The sequence below is a fragment of the Astatotilapia calliptera genome, chromosome 16 (genome assembly GCF_900246225.1).
Source record: "Astatotilapia calliptera chromosome 16, fAstCal1.2, whole genome shotgun sequence".
NCBI lineage: Eukaryota > Metazoa > Chordata > Actinopteri > Cichliformes > Cichlidae > Astatotilapia > Astatotilapia calliptera.
This window is the reverse complement of record NC_039317.1, coordinates 22,026,090-22,046,495: the sequence shown is the minus strand read 5'-3', so window position 1 is coordinate 22,046,495 and position 20,406 is coordinate 22,026,090. Positions and strand designations below refer to the sequence as shown.

The following is a 20,406-nucleotide window of genomic DNA, read 5'->3' as shown; positions in this document are numbered from 1 at the left end:
AATCGCGCTGCCTCCGCACGTCATCAGAACCACGTGACTGCAACCCAAGTATACTGGCTGGAGTAATGATATAGAGGCTTCTGAGGACAACGCTGAGAGAGCGTTCCCCATAGTGAGACACCGAAACGAATGTTTGAAAGAGAACTACACCAACAGTCTGAGCAGACCGCTGCTCTACTTGATCACTGTGTTATCCAGCATGGTGCCATCTGAACCCACAGCAGCAGGGGAGGGGTTTTCACTGTCCTACAGATGATGAGAGCATCTGAAAGAGAAACATGACATAATCTTTATTTTTTTACACAGTTATGCTGATTTTTGGAGAGACTGGCACTCTTTTATAACCATGCCTCCTCTGCTTACTAACCTACAGGTTTATTACTGTTTTAAATAAACAATAAGTCATGTTTCCTTTTCCATCAATAGTTTTTTGCTATTTTATATCAATTATGATTGCACTGACTCATCCAATTACGCCCTTTATGGGTCAAACAGGCCACCATAAGAGACATGCAAATTTTAAAGCAGGTGTACTAGCTTACTTTGTAGCCAACCAACTATTCTATTGTACATTTGAGGATGCAAAGATTGTTCATGTGGGGATTTTACTACGTTTGTAAGATAAATACCTATCTTCAAGTACATTTCTTAGGAAGGATGAACAGAGTGAAATAACAGCGTAAGTCGCATTTCCTCTGATTTCCTGCATCATCATCATCTAGCTAGGAGGCAGCTGGATGATGCGGGATGCGGGGCAACTTTCCTCCGAAAGTTTCGTTTCTTCCAGGACATCAGAGGAAATTCAGTCTCAGAGGAAAATCTGCTGCTTCTGTTTCAGTCAGTTTCGTTTCTAACGAGATGACGGAACTCGGAAGAGAAAAAAAGACCGGCGTTAGTTGCTGTGATTGGACATCAGCAGCCTTTATATACAGCAGACTGATGCAGCATCACTACTTTCCCTGGCACTGATAGGAGCCTGCACTGGCATGACTGAGGTACTGTGATTGTATTTATTTGTTTTATTGGCGTATTTAGGTAGGCTACTAGCTAATTAATAACAAAAAAGTGTTTTTGCTATTTTAAACACTGTGATCACATAATAGAGAAAATCTTTATTTGTTAATTTACTAAGTTTAAAAAAAATATTTTATACACTTTTGTCAAATTATATACAGATGATCTTATTTAGACTGTGTTTAATTGTATTTGCTGCTTTGTTGTTGTTTAATTCCAAAGTACAAATGCTTTGGAAGCAACAAAGTGAACAAAGAGAGCTCACAAGCACAATTTCAGTGTGCATCATCAACCACAGCCCTGGTACTGTAGCTGTTTAGTCTGTTTGAGAGGTGGGTGAAGTAGCTAAATCGTAAGATCATCTAGATTCAGGCTAAGTCACTTAAACACTTGAATTATTGATCGTTTCCTTGTGCAATACACTGTTACTCAGCAAAATGATCAGAACAAAACAAGAAATAAAACCTTGAATGACTCATAGTTCAAAGATTTGTTTCACATTTATATTTTCTGAGGTTTAAAGAGAGCACTATAAACGTAATTTGTAAACTAAGCAAAAGGTTTGCACGTGTTTCTAAATTGTTAAACCTTTGCTATCATCACACAATTATCTCAGTCATCTGATCTAGAGGAGTACAGTCTCCTTTCCCACATGAGTGTGGTCTACTACATCACACATTAAAAAGAATAAGCAAACAAAAGCATGCAATACTTGAAACAGAAATAATTCATCCTAATCTACTTTCTACAATAATGCTGCGTTTGTAGCTCTGTTCCTTATGGCCAAACTTCTCCACTTTGGTGGAGGTCCATTCCTGGGGAAGAATGGCAGCTGTCCTGAATGTTTTGCTATTAATGCCATTAATCACTTTCCAGTTCATGGAACTTACTTACTTCAGTAAGTACTGCAGAAGCAGTGTGTGTGTATTTGAGTTTTTATGCACTGCTTCTGCATTTTGATTTCATTTTTGTTAAATAAATAATGACACGGTGTAATATGTCACGTTTAGATGTTCATCTGAGGTTTTATTGACCTATTTTTAAAACCCATTAAGCCCCATAGTTCATGTGTTTTTTTTTATTTACATCCAGATATGTAAAACCTTAAAACTAAAAGCGGGACAGTAAGTTTGCACTGCTGTAACACATGTCACAATTTTCTGAATTTCATACAGGAACCCGTTCTGGCATGGTGAATCCAAAGGCAAAGAAGAAAGTCCGGTGAATTGCTTTCTTTTTAATATACTGTAAGCAGTAGGAGGCAGTAACTGTTCTCCTACATCTTGAGTAGACATTATATTAATAGGATTTGGGCACTAATGCCGTTTTTGATTCTGCTTAAAGATCAGATTCTTTATTGATATCATTACTAACTACTAGTCAGTTTCCTGTGGTCAAAATAAATTAGGGAATAAATATGTTTTCAGCATTAAAGCAAATGTGTGGAATCTATACATGAAGTAAACATTTTGAAACCAGATGGCCAAAATTATTTTTATACTCGACTTTAGTGTCTCTTTTTAATTAAATATTAATTTTTGTCTAATTTCATAAAGATGATTCTATTTAATTTAAAGTAAAGAACCTCATCTCTAACAATATCAGTCAAATAGTCAAATACGTGCATGTGCTTTGCTAACTTAGCTCTCAACCTTATCCTTACTAACATTGCATCAGCAGGACCAACATGGTTTTAATTTGCCTTCAGACTCTAGTTTCTTTGTGTTTAATGCTTTTACTTTGTTTAGGACTTCCTTCGGGGCCACAGCACCACCCATCATTGACTATCTGAAAGATATTCTACGGCGATATCCAGATGGTGGACAAATTTTGAAGGTTGGTGTAATGATGTAACAAAAACACACAACAGTTACTTTAGGTAATATTGGGATGCTGTGCAAATAATAATAACAATAATAAAATGTAAATGACAATAGAAAGCGACGGGTTTATGAGATTTACTACATTTTGCAGTTCTCACAAACATAAAAATGATTAACAATGGAACAACTGAAAACAGTAAAAATTTAAACTGAGACATTTTATTATTTCATGAAAAAAATTGTCTCATTTTGGATTTGGTGAAATCAACATGGTTGAATAAGTTGGGACGGGGCAACATTTAATGAGGTTAACTGGTAAAAAGTCAGTAACATGATTGGACAGAGACAAGTGAAGGGGCAGAGGTTCACCAATCTGTAAAGAAAAAAACATGTCTACAAGTTGTAGACATAGTGTCAGAATAATATTCCTCAATGCAAAATTGTGCAGATTTTGATTATTTCATCATCTACTGTATATAGATTCAGAGAATCTGGAGAAATCTCTGTGTGCAAGAGATAAGGCCAAAAGTCAGTACCACAGCCACACAGGATTTTCAAGGCCTCAGGCAGTTCTGCAAAACAGGCATGATTCTCTCATGCAAACCACTGCATTAGCTCCAGAACACTTCCACAAATCACTGTTTGTGAACACAGGTCACAGTGCCATCCACAAATGTGGGTTAAAGCTGTAGCTTGCAAAGAAAAAGCCATATGTCAATACGATTCAGAAAGGCCACAATCTTCTCAGAGCTAAAGCTTGTTTAAAATGGACTGAAGAAAAGTGAAAACCTATTCTGTAGTCTAGACAGAAAACTCAAAATTGTATTTATTTTTTACAAACATAGACGGGTATACAACTATTGCAAGAGCTTGTTCCGCATAGCCGGCAATAAGCCGGAGTTGCTCCCGGAGGGTGATGGGCTGCCAGGGCTGCCCTTTGTCACCGATTCTGTTCATAATTTTTACGGACCGAAGTTCTAGGCCCAGCCAAGTGGCGGAAGGCTTTGTCTCAGAAGGTGACAGAGGTGGTCTCAGAATCTCATCTCTGCTTTTTGCTGTGGTTTTTGATGTGGTTCAGTTGGCTTCTTCGAGTGATGGCGTCCAGCTCGCAGCTAAGTGTGAAGCAGTGGGAATGAGAATCAGCACCTCCAAATCTGAGGTCATGGTTCTCAGCCAGAACAGGGTAGAGTGCCCGCTCCCAGGTCAGGACAGGGACGAGTTCCTGCCCCAAGTGGAGGAGTTTAAGTATCTCGGGGTCTTGTTCACGAGCGACGGGAGAAGGGAGCTGGAGATCGACAGACGGATTGGTGCTGCGGATGCAGTGATGCGGATGCTGTACCAGTCCATCATGGTGAAGAGAGAGCTGAGTGTAAAAGCAAAGCTCTCAATTTACCGGTTGATCTACGTCTCTACCCTCACCTATGGTCATGAACTGTGGGTAGTGATCCAAGATCGCGGATACAAGCGGCTGAAATGAGCTTCCTCTGAAGTGTGGCTGGCCTCTTCCTAAGAGATAGCCGTCTGGGAGGGGCTCAGAGTAGAGCTGCTGCTCCTCCACATTGAAAGGTGCCAGTTGAGGTGGTTCAGACATTTGACAAGGATGCCTCCTGGGCGCCTCATGGGTGAGGTGTCCTGGGCATGTCCCACCGGGAGGGAGGAAGGAAGGAAGGAAGGAAGGAAGGAAGGAAGGAAGGAAGGAAGGAAGGAAGGAAGGATGGATGGATGGATGGATCATCTGCCAGAGTGAATAGAAGAGGGCCCATATGGCATATTATCATCACTATGCATGTCTGATGGTATGGGGGTGCATTAGTGCCTATGGAATTCGCAGCTTGCATATCTAAAGGCACCATCAATGCTGAAAGGTATACACAGGTTTTAGAGCAAAATGTTCTCAATGAGGTAATTTCTTTTGCAGGGCAGGCCTTGAATATTTTAGAAAGATAATCCTAAACTCCGTACTGCATCTAGTACAACAGCATGTTTTCACAGTAGAAGAGTCCAGCTGCTGAACTCGCCTGCCTGCAGTATGGACCTTTCACCCATTAAAAACATTTGAAAGTGAACCTACACATTAATTGTGTGAACACAGAAGAACAAGAACAACAATTATTTCTACATTTAATGAAAATGTCATTTATTTCTACATAACATTGTGACAAATCCAAAATATAAAACAATGAGCTTCATAATATGTACTGACTCTGTCCTTAGACCATCAGCTCAGATTAGAAAAAGCTCTATTTAATTGGCAAAATGGAAACATGGATGTTGGTGGAGGTGTAACTAAAATATGGTTGTAATTCACAGAAATCTCCCAGATTTTGTGCTGCTTGCAAATGATAAGAGCCTGCAAATTTTTGCTTTTTTGCAACCGACCATACTGAGCTGGCATTTTATCAGACAAAATATTAAAAATATAATGCAGTACAATTCATCAGTTTTACCACAGAGTTAAATTTACACAATTATTGACCATTTTTGAAGCTTAAAACATTTTTGCCATTGTATGCTAAAGAACAAGAATGACTACATCATATACTCTGACTGGACACTTTGGACTACAGTGTCCAGTGAGTCTGAGTTAGACTGAAATGGACCCTTTTTTGTTTTTCCTCTGTAGACATACTTGCTGTGAGAAAGATCTACCAGCTTTCTGTGCAGAACTGTGTCAGTGGCAGCGTTGTACTGCCATTTTCTGCTCAAGGTTGTTTTTATTTGTCAACAGGAGCTGATTCAAAATGCAGATGATGCTCGAGCCACAGAAGTGTTTTTCATCCATGACGAGCGAAGCTATGGGACTGAAAGCCTTTGGACTGAAGAACTGGAGACATACCAAGGTATTCACTGAATAAAAGAAATATATTTCACAAAAACTATTATTTATTTACATTTAAAAGTAATAAATAGAGCCAATACATCTCCAGTTAAGAATGTCTGTCCGGGTTTGCTGGGAACTTTTTGGTTTGTTTTTATTTAACATTCTGCTTCCTTTGGGGGTCACGTCAAAAAGTGGAGCTACTCACTGTGGCAATCCCTTGTGACTAAAGGAGCAGCTAAAAGTAGCAGGTTCTGCTTGTTTCAGTGTGTAATTTCTCCCAAAGTATAGTGTGTGGATGTTTTTCCCCATATTTTTCCACATTATCAAACATTTCCTAGGTGGCTGTTTTTAGAAAGCCCTATAAAACTGGATTCTGATTGTAGACTACATAAAATATGTGATGTCACATGGTGGGACTGCAGTTCTGAATCCTCAGCTTTGGAATTTTGGCTGTCACCATCATTGTTTATTCAAGCTGTCCAAGGCCCTGGAAAAACTAGATTTCCAACAACAACTGATTGGAAAAACAAGTACAAAAATTTTCTCATTTTATTTATTTATTTTCTATTGTATAATTTTTTAATAGTAGTAATAGTGGGTCTTAGGTTGCTTATATTCTTTCATGTCTCAGGTGGTGCATAACAGGACAGATTACATTTTCTTAGTCTATATTTTCTGTGCTTTCTTGGATATTTGTGCTTTCAGAGACCAACGTTATCACTGTTAATGTGCTTCACTTAAAGGCATTGGTCATATAAGAAAACATGAATAACCTATGTGCATTTACAGCATCATTAAATAATATAGCTCCTGCTTCCTAACAAATTCCCACACTCACTTAATTCCATGTTTGTCTGAAAGGCAGAGCCTTGCAAAGTAAAAACTACTTGTTAACAAGCTACTGGCACTGTAATTCACTATGATAATGAATGTTGACTAGTGAAAACCAAATGTACTCACTTAATTAAACAGCCAAATAGTTTTATATGTATGTTCATGCAGCCCTCACCCTTAACACAGTTTAAACTTGCACAAGGTTGTTGAGCATTTTACTTTTGGAGCAAACCTCAGCTGATCACAGCACTGCAGTTTTTAAAACTGGCTTCATTTTTCAACAATGGAGCTTTCAGCTTAATTATAATATGCAGATCAAGAGAGAAGATTTAGGATAGTCACTGTTAATATTGTCTCTAGTTACCGTTACACTCAAAGTGTTCTACATAAAATCCATTTGCATAGCAACTGAAAAGTGTCTCCTGTCTTCTGATTTCCTTTCTGGAAAAATCTCATTCAGTGCACGTTGGTATAGAGATTCCAGAGAATGTGTCACTAACACATAGATACCTAAAGCATAAGCCTTGAGTTTGTTATGTTTTTACGAAGGTCCTGCTCTCTATACCTACAACAATGCCGCATTCACTGATGAAGACTGGGAAGGAATTCAGATGGCTGGAAGGAGTGTAAAGCGTGATGACCCAAACAGAGTGGGAAGGTTTGGAATCGGCTTCAACTCTGTTTACCACATAACAGGTGAAACTATGTGTAGTTAGATCACAGATATGAGTAGTAATTTTTGAAAAGATAAACAGTTAGCAGTAACATATTTTTACTTTGTTCATAGATGTGCCAAGTATATTCAGTTCAGGCCACCTTGGCATGATGGATCCCCAAGAAAAAATATTTGGAGAGAGAAATGGAGGGTTTCGGTGGTCTTTGGATGATTCTGAAGACCAAGAAGTTCTGCTGAATATGCATCATCAGTTCCAACCATTTAGAGATATAGTCTCACTTGTATGTGAACATGGATGGTCAAAAGTTGTCATGGAGGATCAGCACTTCAGTGGGACAATTTTTAGATTTCCTTTACGCAATGAAGCATCAGAGATTTCTGATAATCTGTATGACTCAGATAAAGTGGTTGAGCTTTTTGATAGCTTCATTGCAGATGCAGATTTGAGCCTCCTCTTCTTGAAAAATGTCACCTCTGTGTCCTTGTTACATATTAGTGAAGATGGAGCTGTTAACACCAGACTTGAAGTGAAATCTTCAGTCCCCACAGATGATGTTTTAGAGCCAGAAGAGGAGTCAATCACTGAGGGTCTAACAAGGTTCAAAGTTATAACTGTGAGTTCAAAAGACCAAAAAGAGACAAAGTGGCTTCTGACAACATGTACCATGAAAGAGGGCGTTGCAGAAGATCTTGATTTGCTTACAAAGAAGTTGAGCTTTTTACCTCAAGTTGACCTGGCATTCCCCTGTGGTGAGAAGAGAGACTGTAGCCAGAGCAGACTGAGCTGCTTTCTCCCCCTTCCAAACAATGAATCCAATAAGACAGGACTCCCAGTTTATGTCAATGCATGCTTTGGCCTCACAGACAATAGAAGACACATCAAATGGCAAGAGGAAGACCAGAGACATGATGAACATGCTTTGTGGAATGAAATGCTGATGAAGAAGGTGTTTCCACAAGCATACATCAAGATCATTCAAGATGCCATTAAACTTGCCCAAAAATCTATCCTCCCTGTTTCCTCTGTGTACAATCTGTGGCCAGATCTCACTCAGATACAACACAAAGAAAAATGGCATGCTCTCACTCTGGATGTTTTTCATCACTTATTCAGACAGAACGTGCCCATCCTCTCTCTTGCTAAAGATGAAAGACAGTTTATCTCTCCATCAGAAGCTGTTTTCCCCTGCAATGGCCCAACAAGCACCAACATATTGTCTGCCATTAAAAGGACTTTAGTGTCATGTGGAGAAAATCTTGTCACTTTACCAGCTAGTGTTGCAAAGGCTATACATGAGGCCTACCCAAACCCTTCTACCCTAAAACATGTGACTCCAGCATTCCTCAGGGCCATTCTCCACAGGACCGGTGTGGATAACATCACTAAAGATGACAAACTCAGTCTTTTGGAGTACATTTTAGGTGATGAACAATACAAAGAACTTGAGGGTCTTCACCTCCTTCCACTCAGTGATGGCTCTTTCAGATATTTCACATACAGAGAGGAAGACACTGCTTTGATTGACAGCCATGAATTTCCAAGGTAGGGTTTCCATACATCTATCAAAATTTAAAATAAATGTTATATTCATTATGACTAAAGTTGCCATTTTTATGTGTTATTCACATAATGATTGTAACTGAATATTTGGAAGGTTCAGGAATATTTCTATACTGAATGAACTCCTAACAGTTTGATCCACATAATCCATTGCACTTTTTTATAGAGTCTTGCTGCCATTCTGTAAACCCTTCTTCATCCCACATGATCTGACTCCAGCCTGCAGTGCACATCTGAAAGAACTGGCCAGAAGAAGTAAGTGAAAGTAATTTTAAACAATACAGAGTCATTTGTACACAGCTACACATTTTAGCACACACATTTATTCTTAACTTTAAAAAAAAATCTTTTTAATCTGCTCTTCAGATTTCTTCAAGGTCACCAACATTGATGCATCCCATTTGGCTGAATATGCAAGACGATATTTGCCACCAGACTGTAAGCAGACAGGGAAGAACCTTGTTGCATGGGACAACAACAACAGTCAGCATCCACCTTTAGACTGGTTCCAAGAATTCTGGAGGTTTCTCAACAGTCATTTTAATGAGTTAAGTCCTTTCACTGACATACCTCTAATACCAGTTAGTCCTCTGTCTGGCAGTCAGACTGTATCAGTAGCAAAACTACAGCAGAGCACAACCCTGATCTTTCAGAAAAGTAAACAGCTGAGTTTGCCAGACCGAATAGCTCAGCTGGTGAACAAAGTTGGTGGCACAGTGGTGAGAGGAAATGAGTGGCTCAAGCATGTAGACCTTGACTCATATGTGCTGTGCCCATCTCCAAGGAGTGTTTTGAAGGTCCTGATGAATTTAGATTTCCAGCATCTTGTCACAGAACTCAAATCCGCCTCTCACACAGCACACAATGAACTAAAAGATTATCTTTCTTATCTGGATTCTCTCTCAAAAACAGAGAAAGATTTTCTCTTGAGGTTGCCTTTGTTTCAAACCATGAAAGGATTCAGTGTTGCAGCTCAATCAAAACAAGCTGTGCTTCTGATCTCAGGCCTAACAGTACCAACAGAGCTCCCTATGCCTGATTCCATAATCCAGTGTTCTACTGAGACTGACCGCAGACTGTTACAGCTGCTCAAAGTTCATCTCTTGGACACCGCCGAAGCAGCCAATGTTCTTGTTGACAGCATAAGGAAAGGCACTTGCAGCAGTGACAACACTAACAAAACAATGACTTGGATTTTACAGCATGGTAAGGTGCTTTTCTCACAAAACGAATCCCTGAAATGTAGCTGTAAGGACTTGAGCTTCATTGAGGTGAATGGACAGCTGAAAAAGGCATCTGACTTTTTTGATCCAAGAATTCAGACTTTTAAAGTCATCTTTGAGTCAGACTTCTTTCCACCGCCTTCATACACTCATTCACTGCAGATGCTGGAAAGCTTAACAGAAATCGGATTACTGAATAAAGAGATGGATGTCTCACCTGAACATTTGCTACATGCTGCCACGCTGACTGACAAACTGTGCATGAACTCACAAACCGAGGCCCTAAGAAGAGCTCAGGTTCTGTTGGAAATGTTGGAAAGTAATGATCTACTGACAAAGTTTTCTCACAAACCGCTTCATTGCCTCAAAATGCTTAAATGGATCCCATGTGAACAACCTGGAAGTGAGAAACAATTCAGTGATAAATCTCAGAAGTATTGTTTGTTTTGCCCAAATGAAATAAGACATTCTGTGTATAAGGACATTGTTGGACATGTAATGCCACTAACAGGTAAGCTCAGTGACAGAGTTAGCAACAGACTTGGTCTCAAAGACCTACCACCACCTGAAAAAGTGACTGAGAATCTGTCAGTCTTGAAATCAAAAGCACTGGAAATGGTTAATCCTGACACAGATGTAGACTTCAAAAGACAGCTGCACAGCATTTACAAACACATGCAAGACAATGTCTCTGTATTTGTTACAATGATGGGCAATGAGACATGTTGGCTATGGGCCCAGAACCAGTTTGTTGCACCCCAGGATCTGGTTCTTGAATACCCAAATAATCTAGATCTGAGTTCTTACATTGGGAAGGTGCCAAATGAATTTTTGCCATACAGAACATTGTTCCAGAGGTTTGGCCTGAGAAAAGTACTTTCCAATGAAGACATTTTGGGCATTCTGTACTCCATCCAGCAAACAATTGAAGCAAGACAACCGCCATTTGCAAGTTCCTCAGAGGTCAAAGTGTCAATAGAAATTCTCAACTGGCTCTGGAAAGAGAAGAAAACAGTTCAGGATGACATCCCAGTGCCAGTCATTGCTGATGGAGGAAAATTTACCCTTAAACCACGATCAACAGCTCTTTTCTGTGATGTAAGCAAAAATGGACTGAAAGAACTAAACTGCAGAGAAGAGGAAATTTATGTCATACATGAGGAAATCCCAAAAGCAGCGGCTGAATGGCTGGAAATTCGTTTTCTCAGTACCCACATCCTTGATCCAGAGGAGATAGGAATAGAGCAGTGTGGACAATCTGAACCAATAACAATGAGATTAAAAAACATTCTTAAAGAGTACGATGAAGACAGTGACATCTTCAAAGAGCTCATCCAGAATGCAGAGGACGCTGGGGCAGATGTTTGCAAGTTCTTGGTGGATTTCAGAGTACACAGAGATGCCCCCGAAAGCCTGATTGACCCTGACATGGCTCTTTGTCAGGGACCTTGTCTTTGGGCTTTCAATAATGAGCAGTTCACAGCCGAGGATTGGAAAAATATTGTCAGAGTTGGCTCAGCCTCAAAGGAAAACAAAGCAGAAAAAATTGGAAAGTTTGGACTTGGATTCAACACTGTGTATCATGTGACAGATGTCCCCTCCATCCTTAGTGGCAACACTCTTCTCATATTTGATCCAAATGTTACTCATCTCACAAAACATATCAAACATAAATCAAATCCTGGAATCAAGCTGGATCTCTCTCAACAGCAACTCTTTCATTGTTTTCCTGGTCAGTTTGGATCATATGAAAACATTTTTGACTGTAATTTTACCAGAAAAAGTCCTCCTGAACCCTATCCAGGCACTCTGATCAAACTACCTTTCCGAAGTGAAGAAGAGGCTGCCAAATCAGAAATAAGCACAAATGTGTATCAAAAACCCAATATCCTTGATTTTCAACATCTCTTTTCTAAAAACTCACAAACCCATCTGCTTTTTTTAAAGAACATCATTACATTATCCCTCCAAAATATCCCACACAATGGATCAACTCCACCAAGAGAAAATGAAATAGAGACCATCTTCTCTGTGTCCAAAACCACTGTGAGTGCAATGGAGATTCCTGATGACACCAGTGTGTCCAAGCAACGTCATGCTGAGAAATCACTAATGAAACTTGATGGTAAATGCAAAGAGGTGATCAATTGCTGCAAAATCAGCATTGTGAAAATATCCAGTCAGCAGTCTAATGAAACTAAACTTCAGCTCTGGCTCCTGTACAACTGCTTTGGGACAGATGAGTCCTTTAAAATGGCCATTCACAAAAACAAGCAGGCCAGTTTCTCTTTGCCCATTGGAGGGATTGCTGTGCCTTTGCAAAACGATCCAGAAACTGGAAAATTCACCACATTACAAACAGATCTTGTTGGACAGGCCTTTTGCTTCCCTCCTCTTCCCATTCACACGGGTCTTCCTGTCAATGTAAATGGCACATTTGCTGTGACAAGCAACCGAAAAGGTCTGTGGGAAACTGGAGTGAAAAATGACTGGAACAAAGCTCTCCTTCAGGATCCAGTAGTGACAGCATATGTTACTGTACTCAAGGCACTAAAGAAAATGTCAGAAAATAAGCAGCTGGTGAGTTACTGTTATCACACCTTTTGGCCTGATAGAGAGAAAGTGACTGAAACTTTCAAGCCTTTAGTGGATGCACTTTACTCAACCATTGTTGATGACTCTGTTGGTCCAGAGCTCTTTAGTGATGGAGAACAATGGTTCTCAATGAACAATGCCATATTTCTACATGAGAGCATTGAAAATGATGAAAAGATTGGTGACCTTGCAGTGCAAGTTTGTCAGAAATATGCAAAAGGACCCAATCATGTTGTTCCTCTTCCACTTTGGCTGAGAAATACTTTCAAACAGGCTGGCCTAGAAAAGGTTTTACAAAACAGGACCTGGAACTGGGAGAAGTTCTACAGAGAAGCAGTGTTTGGTAACCTAACTACAATGGACTCGAAGAGTAGAGATACCCTTGTGCTGCATGCTATTGACCTTCATATCAAAGAAATTGACAATCTGCTGCTCTGCTATCCATGCATACCCACAAAGGGTGGACAGCTCCAACATGTCAGGAAACTTGTGAATCCTACAGGGAAATTGGCCTGTCTTTTTGAACCAAACGAGGGACGCTTGCTGGATGGATCCGAAAATGACTTCAGATCTCCAAAAAGTATTCAGCGTTTGTTGGAACTTGGTATGGCAAATGACCATCTCCCATTGGAAGACATCACAGAGAAAGCAGGCACGATTAATAAAACCTGGAGCATTGACAAAAAGAAAGCATTTGTCGACTTGAAGTGTCTATTTGAACTGATGAAGAATCACATTTATGATAAAGACTCTCACCACTGGAAAACACTGAGGACAACTGCATTTCTTCCAGCATATTCACCTGGTGATGCAAAAATGGAAGGAAATGTAACACTTAAAAGGCCCACTGATGTTTTTAGTGACAAATGCTCCCTTCTCGTTAACATGACACAACCAGTGCTGAATAATAGTAATTTGAAAATACACCACAGTGATCCAGTCCTAAAGATCTTGGGCGTGAACAGCACCCCGAAGCCAGAGGTGGTGCTCCAGCAGCTGCATGAAGGAAGCAAACAAGCACACTCCATTGACAGATCCATGCTTTACAAAATAGCATTTGAGTGCTATAAGTGTCTGGATCAGTGGATCTGTGACTCTGGAAATACCACTTACATTTCACAACAAGCAAGTTCATTTCCATTCATCCTCATTGGTGATACATTTGTGAATGTTGATCATGCAGCTGAGAACGGGCAATTTGAAGCAAAGCCCTATCTCCATGTACTTCCAGCTGCCTTCACAAGCTTCAGGAACCTCTGGAAATGTATAGGTGTTGAAAAACAATTCACGACCACTCAGTTTCTAACTGTGTTGCAGGAATTAAAAGCTCAACATGGAAACCAGCCCCTAACAAAGAGTGATCTCTCAGTTGTCTTCACAATTTTAAACAAAGGGATTTTTGAGGCCAAATTGAAAATCACGGATGACTTTCTGATACCCAATGAGCATGGAGTTTTGCAACCTGCAAATGAGCTGTTTTACAATGACAGCCCGTGGATGCCACTCACTTCAGGTGTCACATTATGTCACGAGAATATCCCACGAGCTATGGCTCGCCACCTTGGTATCAAAACAACAAGGCATCATTCTCTGGAAAACCACATAGTTGATGACATGTCACCATTTGCTTTTGACTTTGAACAGCAGGAACAGCTGACTGTTCGTATTAAAAACATAATTTCAGCCTATCCATCAAAGAAGGATATCCTTAAAGAGCTCATTCAAAATGCTGATGATGCAGAAGCAACAGAAATTCACTTCATCTGGGACAAAAGACAACATGGAAAAGTAAAAACATTTGGGAAGAAATGGAACAATCTCCAGGGTCCAGCACTTTGTGTGTTCAACAACAAAGTGTTTTCTGATGCTGACATTAAGGGAATTCAACAGCTGGGAGAGGGAGGAAAGCACAGAACCCCAGGGAAGATAGGCAAGTACGGAGTTGGATTCAACTCTGTTTACCATCTGACTGACTGCCCTTCGATCCTTACAGGAGATGAAGTACTTTGCATTTCTGACCCCAATCAAAAATACATTGAAAATCATTCAAATAACCAGCGATATGGCATTGGCTATAAACTCGCTGACACTTTCAAAGAAATGTACGTAGATGTCTACAAATCCTTTCTTCCAGACAAATTTTCTCTTAAAGACGGCACCATGTTCAGATTACCTCTGAGAATGGGTACAAATGCAAATACCTCCAAAATATCACAGCAAGGAGTCACTGACCGCGACATGAAAGAACTGTGCTCTGCCCTGTCTGAAGATCCTGAAGGACTAATTCTCTTTCTGAAAAACATCTGCAAAATCAAAGTCCATGAAATCAGTGACTATTCAGGAGGACTTAAAACCATCTTTGAGGTTGAAAAAAATCTGCCACAAAGAAGTCGTGAAGAAAAAGATGCTTTTGTAAAACATCTACAAAATGCACTGCAATCAGACAAAACAGCAACACCGCATAAGACTTTCTATGAAACTGTGATTTCCACCTCAGATAAAAGACAAAGTAAGTGGATTGTTGCAGAACAATTTGGCTCCTTCAAAGACAGCTTTGAATTAAAACTATCAGAAAAACTTCCCCAAGCATCATTAGCTGCACGTGTGAACACAAAGGGATCCAGCGTCATGGATTTTAAAGGAGAAGCCTTTTGTTCACTTCCTTTGCCAGGGAAAACTGGACTGCCAGTACATGTCAATGGAAACTTTGAGGTTGATTCTGCCAGGACAAGCCTTTGGAAAGAAGATGGGAAGAGTAAGAAATCAGGCTGGAATGAGTCTTTGAAACAGCACGTCATTGCTCCGCTTTATGCAGATCTCCTGCATTACATCAGGCGCAGCATTGCAGTCAAGAAAGTTTTCTCGAAAGTAAGAAAACTTACTTTAATAGAAAATACTAACTCATGTTTCAATACAGAATATTTGTGTTTTTGGCCAACTGTGTCCAAAGATGTTTACCCAGACTGGCATGAAATGATACATGAAGTATACAGATCATTGAAAGAAAAAGGCCTTGATGTAATCCCTGTTATGACGACCATAACACGTATAACTACATATAGAGAAATTAAACAGCACTCTTTTGACTGGAGTAATGTCAGTGAAACAGACTCAACTGAGGCACCTTACTTGACAACCTTGGGAAATTTCCAGCTGAATAACATTTTGGAAGATCTTGGAATGAAGCTGGTTCCTTATTCCGCAAAGATGCAGAGGATTTGGACAAGTTTCAGATCTGCTGGGGTTGAAGTAAAAGAGGTCAGTCCCTCCACTGTGCAGACTTTCCTACGAGCAAAACCTCTAAATGATCCAACCCAAACAGATGAGGATTTGCCTTTACCCATAAGTGCTACTTTGATCAAAGATGAGAAAAGATGTTCAGAGCTCCTGAGTTTTTGTTTAAAAGATTTCTCCTCAGAAAAGGTCACCCAGGACAATGCCAGTTTGCTCGAAGGCCTTCCACTTCTTCTCACGAAAGATAATGTTTTGAAAATGTTCAGCTCCCAAACACCAAAGTGGATATCGAGGTATGCAAATCTTTTCTTTGACTACAAGGATGAATTTTCAAATTATAAGATCAACATTTGGCACATTGAGCTTCTTCAAAGATTAAAACTTGTCAGAAATATGACATTGCCCTGCTCAGAGAAATATCTGAAAACATTAATTCAGCATCTTCTTTATGACTGTGACATTGATCCACACAGTGGTCTTCATGTCCCCAATGAGAAAATATTGAAGTGGCTAAAATTACTTTGGAAGTTCATAATGAGTGAAATTAAACTACCAACATCTAGAGATGACGAGTCCAGTCTTACACTCAGTGATGTAAGGAAACTCTTCAGCAACTGCTACATTTTACCTGTTGTGTGTCCAAGGTTGAACAACAAGCACTTCCTGCAAACAATGAAACACATGTCAAGTGTTGTTTTTGCCTCAGAAAAACACAAAGACATATCAGGCATCCTCTTTAAACTTGGTTTTATGACTTCTGATCATGTATTCTTCTCTGAGATGGATCGATGGATATATTCATATCTACAAGATGAGCTTCTCGATGTAGATGATGAAAGCTCAGTGTTGGATCAAGTGTACAACATTAATTGCTCAGAGTTTTCCCACCTTTCAAATGATGATATGAAAGAGTTTCAGATGTTCCTGCAATCAGGATTATCCAAGTCCAAAGTCAGCAAAGAGTATGTGAGGAAACTTAAATCCTTACCAATATTTGAAACAACACAAGGTGAACGAGTGAGGATTGATGGACCTAAGAAGGTTTTCATCCTCAAAATCAAATATTCAGTCATATTTCCAGATTTGTTCAACCTACCTACAAACAGCAGCATTTTTCTGAAACACAACTCTGAGAACTACATGCTGTCAGAAACACTCAACATTCAGGTCCTGGATGATTTGCAGTATTTCATGAAGTTCATTCTGCCTGCTGTACACCAACTCACAGAGACACAGATTCTTCACAGCCTCAAACTGTTGCTGTCACTAGATTATTCGTTGAAGGAAAGAAAAATTATCATCTCCTCACTGAAGACGGTGAAACTGATTCGCAGTTCTCAAGGTAGACTGGAGCCTGCATCATACTACTTTGATGAGAGTGTTGAGCTGTACAAACGAATGTTGCCCCACGAGAGATTTGTTCCTGAGACATTTTGGTCTGAACTGTGTGAAGGAGATGACTACACAACAGAAAAAGCAAAAGAGCTGGTCAGAGAACTTGGAATGAAGCATGTTGTGTCAGCGGACGAGATAATACATTTTGCATACCAGCTGGAATCAGAAGCAAAAGTTAACAGAAGACTCAAAGACATGAAACTGAAATCATCATTACTTTTCAGGGAAGCCTTAAATAAAGCATGTGATCCCAAAGACAACAAGGAAAGGTTGCTGGAAAGCATTGCTGACATCAAATTCATTTTTCCAGTTATGATTCGAAAAGAACTGTCCAACTACCACCAACCATTTGCTGCTGAAGGAACTACTGTGAAAATTAGAGGCTCTTTGACTGACAAAAATCCAGAGCATCAAGATTTGATTTGGACCTCCATGCCAATTATAGACCTCCCAATTATAGACCTACCATTTATGTCACAAGGTCTTCAGAAAATGATAAAAAATGTTGGAGCTCATGAAGAACCACCTCCAAACTGTGTAACCAGTAACATAAGAAACATCTGTCAGTCACCATGTGAAACTGACCAGCTGATCAAAACACGAGCTAAAGTGTTCAGAAGTTCGTACGCTTACCTGCAAGCAAAAAGATTTGAAGGAAACCAGCTGGCTGGTCTTCCTGTTGTGTTGGTTGAAAAAGACACAAAACTTGTGACGGTTGATGACGTGTGTCTGTCGCTCTCCTATGATCGTGACTTCAGACCATATCTGTACAAGATTACTCCAGAAGATGCAATGTATGCACCGTTCTTTCGGAAAATTGGTGTGAAGAAGAAAGCTACTGCAGAGCAATATTGTAATGTTTTGGCAGCAGTTTACGCTGATTCCTGTGATAAACAAAAACTACATTCAAACCAGCTGAGAACTGTGAAACGAGCTGTTGAGCAGTTGTTTAAGTTAATCAGTGCTCAAGGAAACCAGAAGCTTCTTGAAAATGTTGAGACTCTGTATCTTCCTGCAGTAGATGGTAAATTATACCCATCATCCACACTCTGCTACAACGACACAGTGTTTGAGACCAAAAGGTTGGAAGAAGCGCTGGAGAACAAGTTCCTGCTGCTTCAGAAACTCAGTGAATGTCATTTGGGCAACGACAAATACAAGCATCATCAGCTGTTGCAACTGCTGCCTCAGAAATTTCAGCCAAAGATGCTGTCTGAGTTCACAGAGGAAAGAGTTGTGGAATCAGAGATGCAGCTTTGTGAACTTGAGACTGGCTGTGAATTTAGTGGATGGTTTGATAAACATCTCTCCTCAGGAGCCTTTAAATATGGATTCATTTGTCTTATTAGAGATAATTCTCAAGGCAAAATAACACAAGAAGATGCCACTAAAATGTGTGAGAAGACTTTTGGCAGTATACAAATTTTGTGCTGCAAAACTTTGGAAACAGCTCTCTGGCTCGATAAACAGCCCCTTCCCAAAACTGATGAAGAAACAGATGTTTTTGTGAAACGAGAGCAACAAGGGTGTACCTTTTACTTAAAGCACAATGATGACATGGCTCTCAAAGTGATAAATGAAGTCATCATGACACTGACAAAAGAGATTAATGCTCTTTTAGGAAACAGAATTGCATCGGTTCACCTTCCAGTGCTGGGACAACTCCTCATGTGTGACGATCTGCAAGATGTTCGGAAAACTTTGGCTAAACATCAGATCCGTGACAGTGCTGAAACTGAAAGTTCCTCTTTTAGTCCAGCAGCCCCTGGGACAGAGGTTCCAGAAGAATGGCATGATTGTTTGGACATGAATGTCCTCAACAACTTTGAAGAGGGGGAGTATGTTGGCTACAGCATTGATGACAAGTACATTTATGCAGTTATTGTTGAAGAACTGGCTGGTCACAATGGACGATATTCATGGAGATACAAAATAGAAGTAGGAGAAGATGAGCCCATTGAAGTCAGCTGTGTTGATCTGTTTCAGTTTAAACGAGAAAAGAAGGTAAAAACAGAAAGGAGGAAATGCATGGAGCCAGGACCACAGAAGAAGACGCTAAAACCAGAAGAAAACACTTGCATGGAGCTGGAACCACTGACAGGAGCTGTGCCACATTCTTCTGAATCATCAACAAATTCTTTACCAGCCTCTGTTGAGGAAGCTAAAAGGGAAATTGATAAATGTTTGACAGAGATCTGGAGGCTTCCTGAGGAGGAGAGGCACAAAGCCATCAAGAGGCTGTACCTCAGGTGGCACCCTGACAAAAATCCGGATTGCCAGTCTCTCGCCAATGAGGCATTCAAATATTTACAGAATCGAATTGATGAGCTCAGCAAACCCAAAGCTGCAGGATCGACCTTTTCAAGCAGAAACACAAATTTCAGAGGCTTCTATGAAGAGTGGAATCAGGAGGCCAGGTATCACAGAAATAGTCGAGAGAGGTTCTCTAGAGGCTATAGAGGTTTCCATTCCTACAACTTCTGGACCCACAATGAAAATGTCCCAAGGCCAGACAGAGAAGAGGCCAGCCGCTGGTGTAGACAGGCTCGCTGCGATCTCAATGCAGCTCACAAAGACACTGGTGGAGGGAGCACAGAGTGGTGTCTGTTTAAGGTCCATCAAGCAGTAGAAAAGTCTCTCATAGCAGCATGCTATAAAAGAAATGGACAACGCCCCAACAGCAGCTCAATTTCAGCCACTGCTGCACAAGTTTCCCGCTACAGCCTCCAACTGAGAGATCTGCCTGAGATTGTGAAAAACCTGCAGACACTCGGGGTGGATCCTAAAAGGACTCAATATCCCAACTGCCATCCATATCCTCACATACCAAACGGACAATTCAGATCAGAGAATGAAATGCTGGCACTGAACAAGGCATCTGAGCTCCTTAATAAAATAGAAGCATATGTGAATTAAGGATTTAAAACAAGGTATTGGTCAGTGTAACTGGTTTTCTACATGTTAAAAGTAATGTAATGTAAAGTGTAAAACTGAAATATTATTTAACATCAGAAAGAAAAAAGAAAACTTTTATTTTACTTATTTGTCTCACTTCTCATACTCAGTACTTATTATTATGTTATGGTGTGCATGTATATGTAAACACACTGAAGAAAATTGTAAGTACTAAATTACTTTATTTTGGATTCTTGTCATTTAAAGCTGCTTATTGGTGATATCGATATATTCTGTGTTATGAAAATGAAAACATCAGATGTTCTTTGTAAGTC

The 20,406-nt window shown here is 40.0% G+C and overlaps 1 protein-coding gene across 1 annotated transcript; it reads left to right on the top strand.

Moving 5' to 3' along the window:
- Window positions 1-812: 812 nt before the first annotated feature.
- LOC113008201 (sacsin-like) lies at window positions 813-20,092 on the top strand. Its single transcript, XM_026145447.1, has 8 exons — window positions 813-995; window positions 2,190-2,235; window positions 2,763-2,850; window positions 5,566-5,677; window positions 7,042-7,188; window positions 7,280-8,711; window positions 8,896-8,984; window positions 9,096-20,092. Exons 2-8 carry the CDS (start codon window positions 2,204-2,206, stop codon window positions 20,090-20,092), a joined length of 12,897 nt encoding a protein of 4,298 aa, XP_026001232.1. The 5' UTR covers window positions 813-995; window positions 2,190-2,203.
- The last annotated feature ends 314 nt before the right edge of the window (window positions 20,093-20,406 follow it).

Excerpts from the sequence above, each read along its gene's own strand:
- LOC113008201 (XM_026145447.1), top strand. The coding sequence starts at position 2,204 with ATGGTGAATCCAAAGGCAAAGAAGAAAGTCCG. Across the intron at positions 2,851-5,565 it reads ATGGTGGACAAATTTTGAAG|GAGCTGATTCAAAATGCAGA; the intron begins GTTGGTGTAATG and ends ATTTGTCAACAG. Across the intron at positions 5,678-7,041 it reads AGAACTGGAGACATACCAAG|GTCCTGCTCTCTATACCTAC; the intron begins GTATTCACTGAA and ends GTTTTTACGAAG.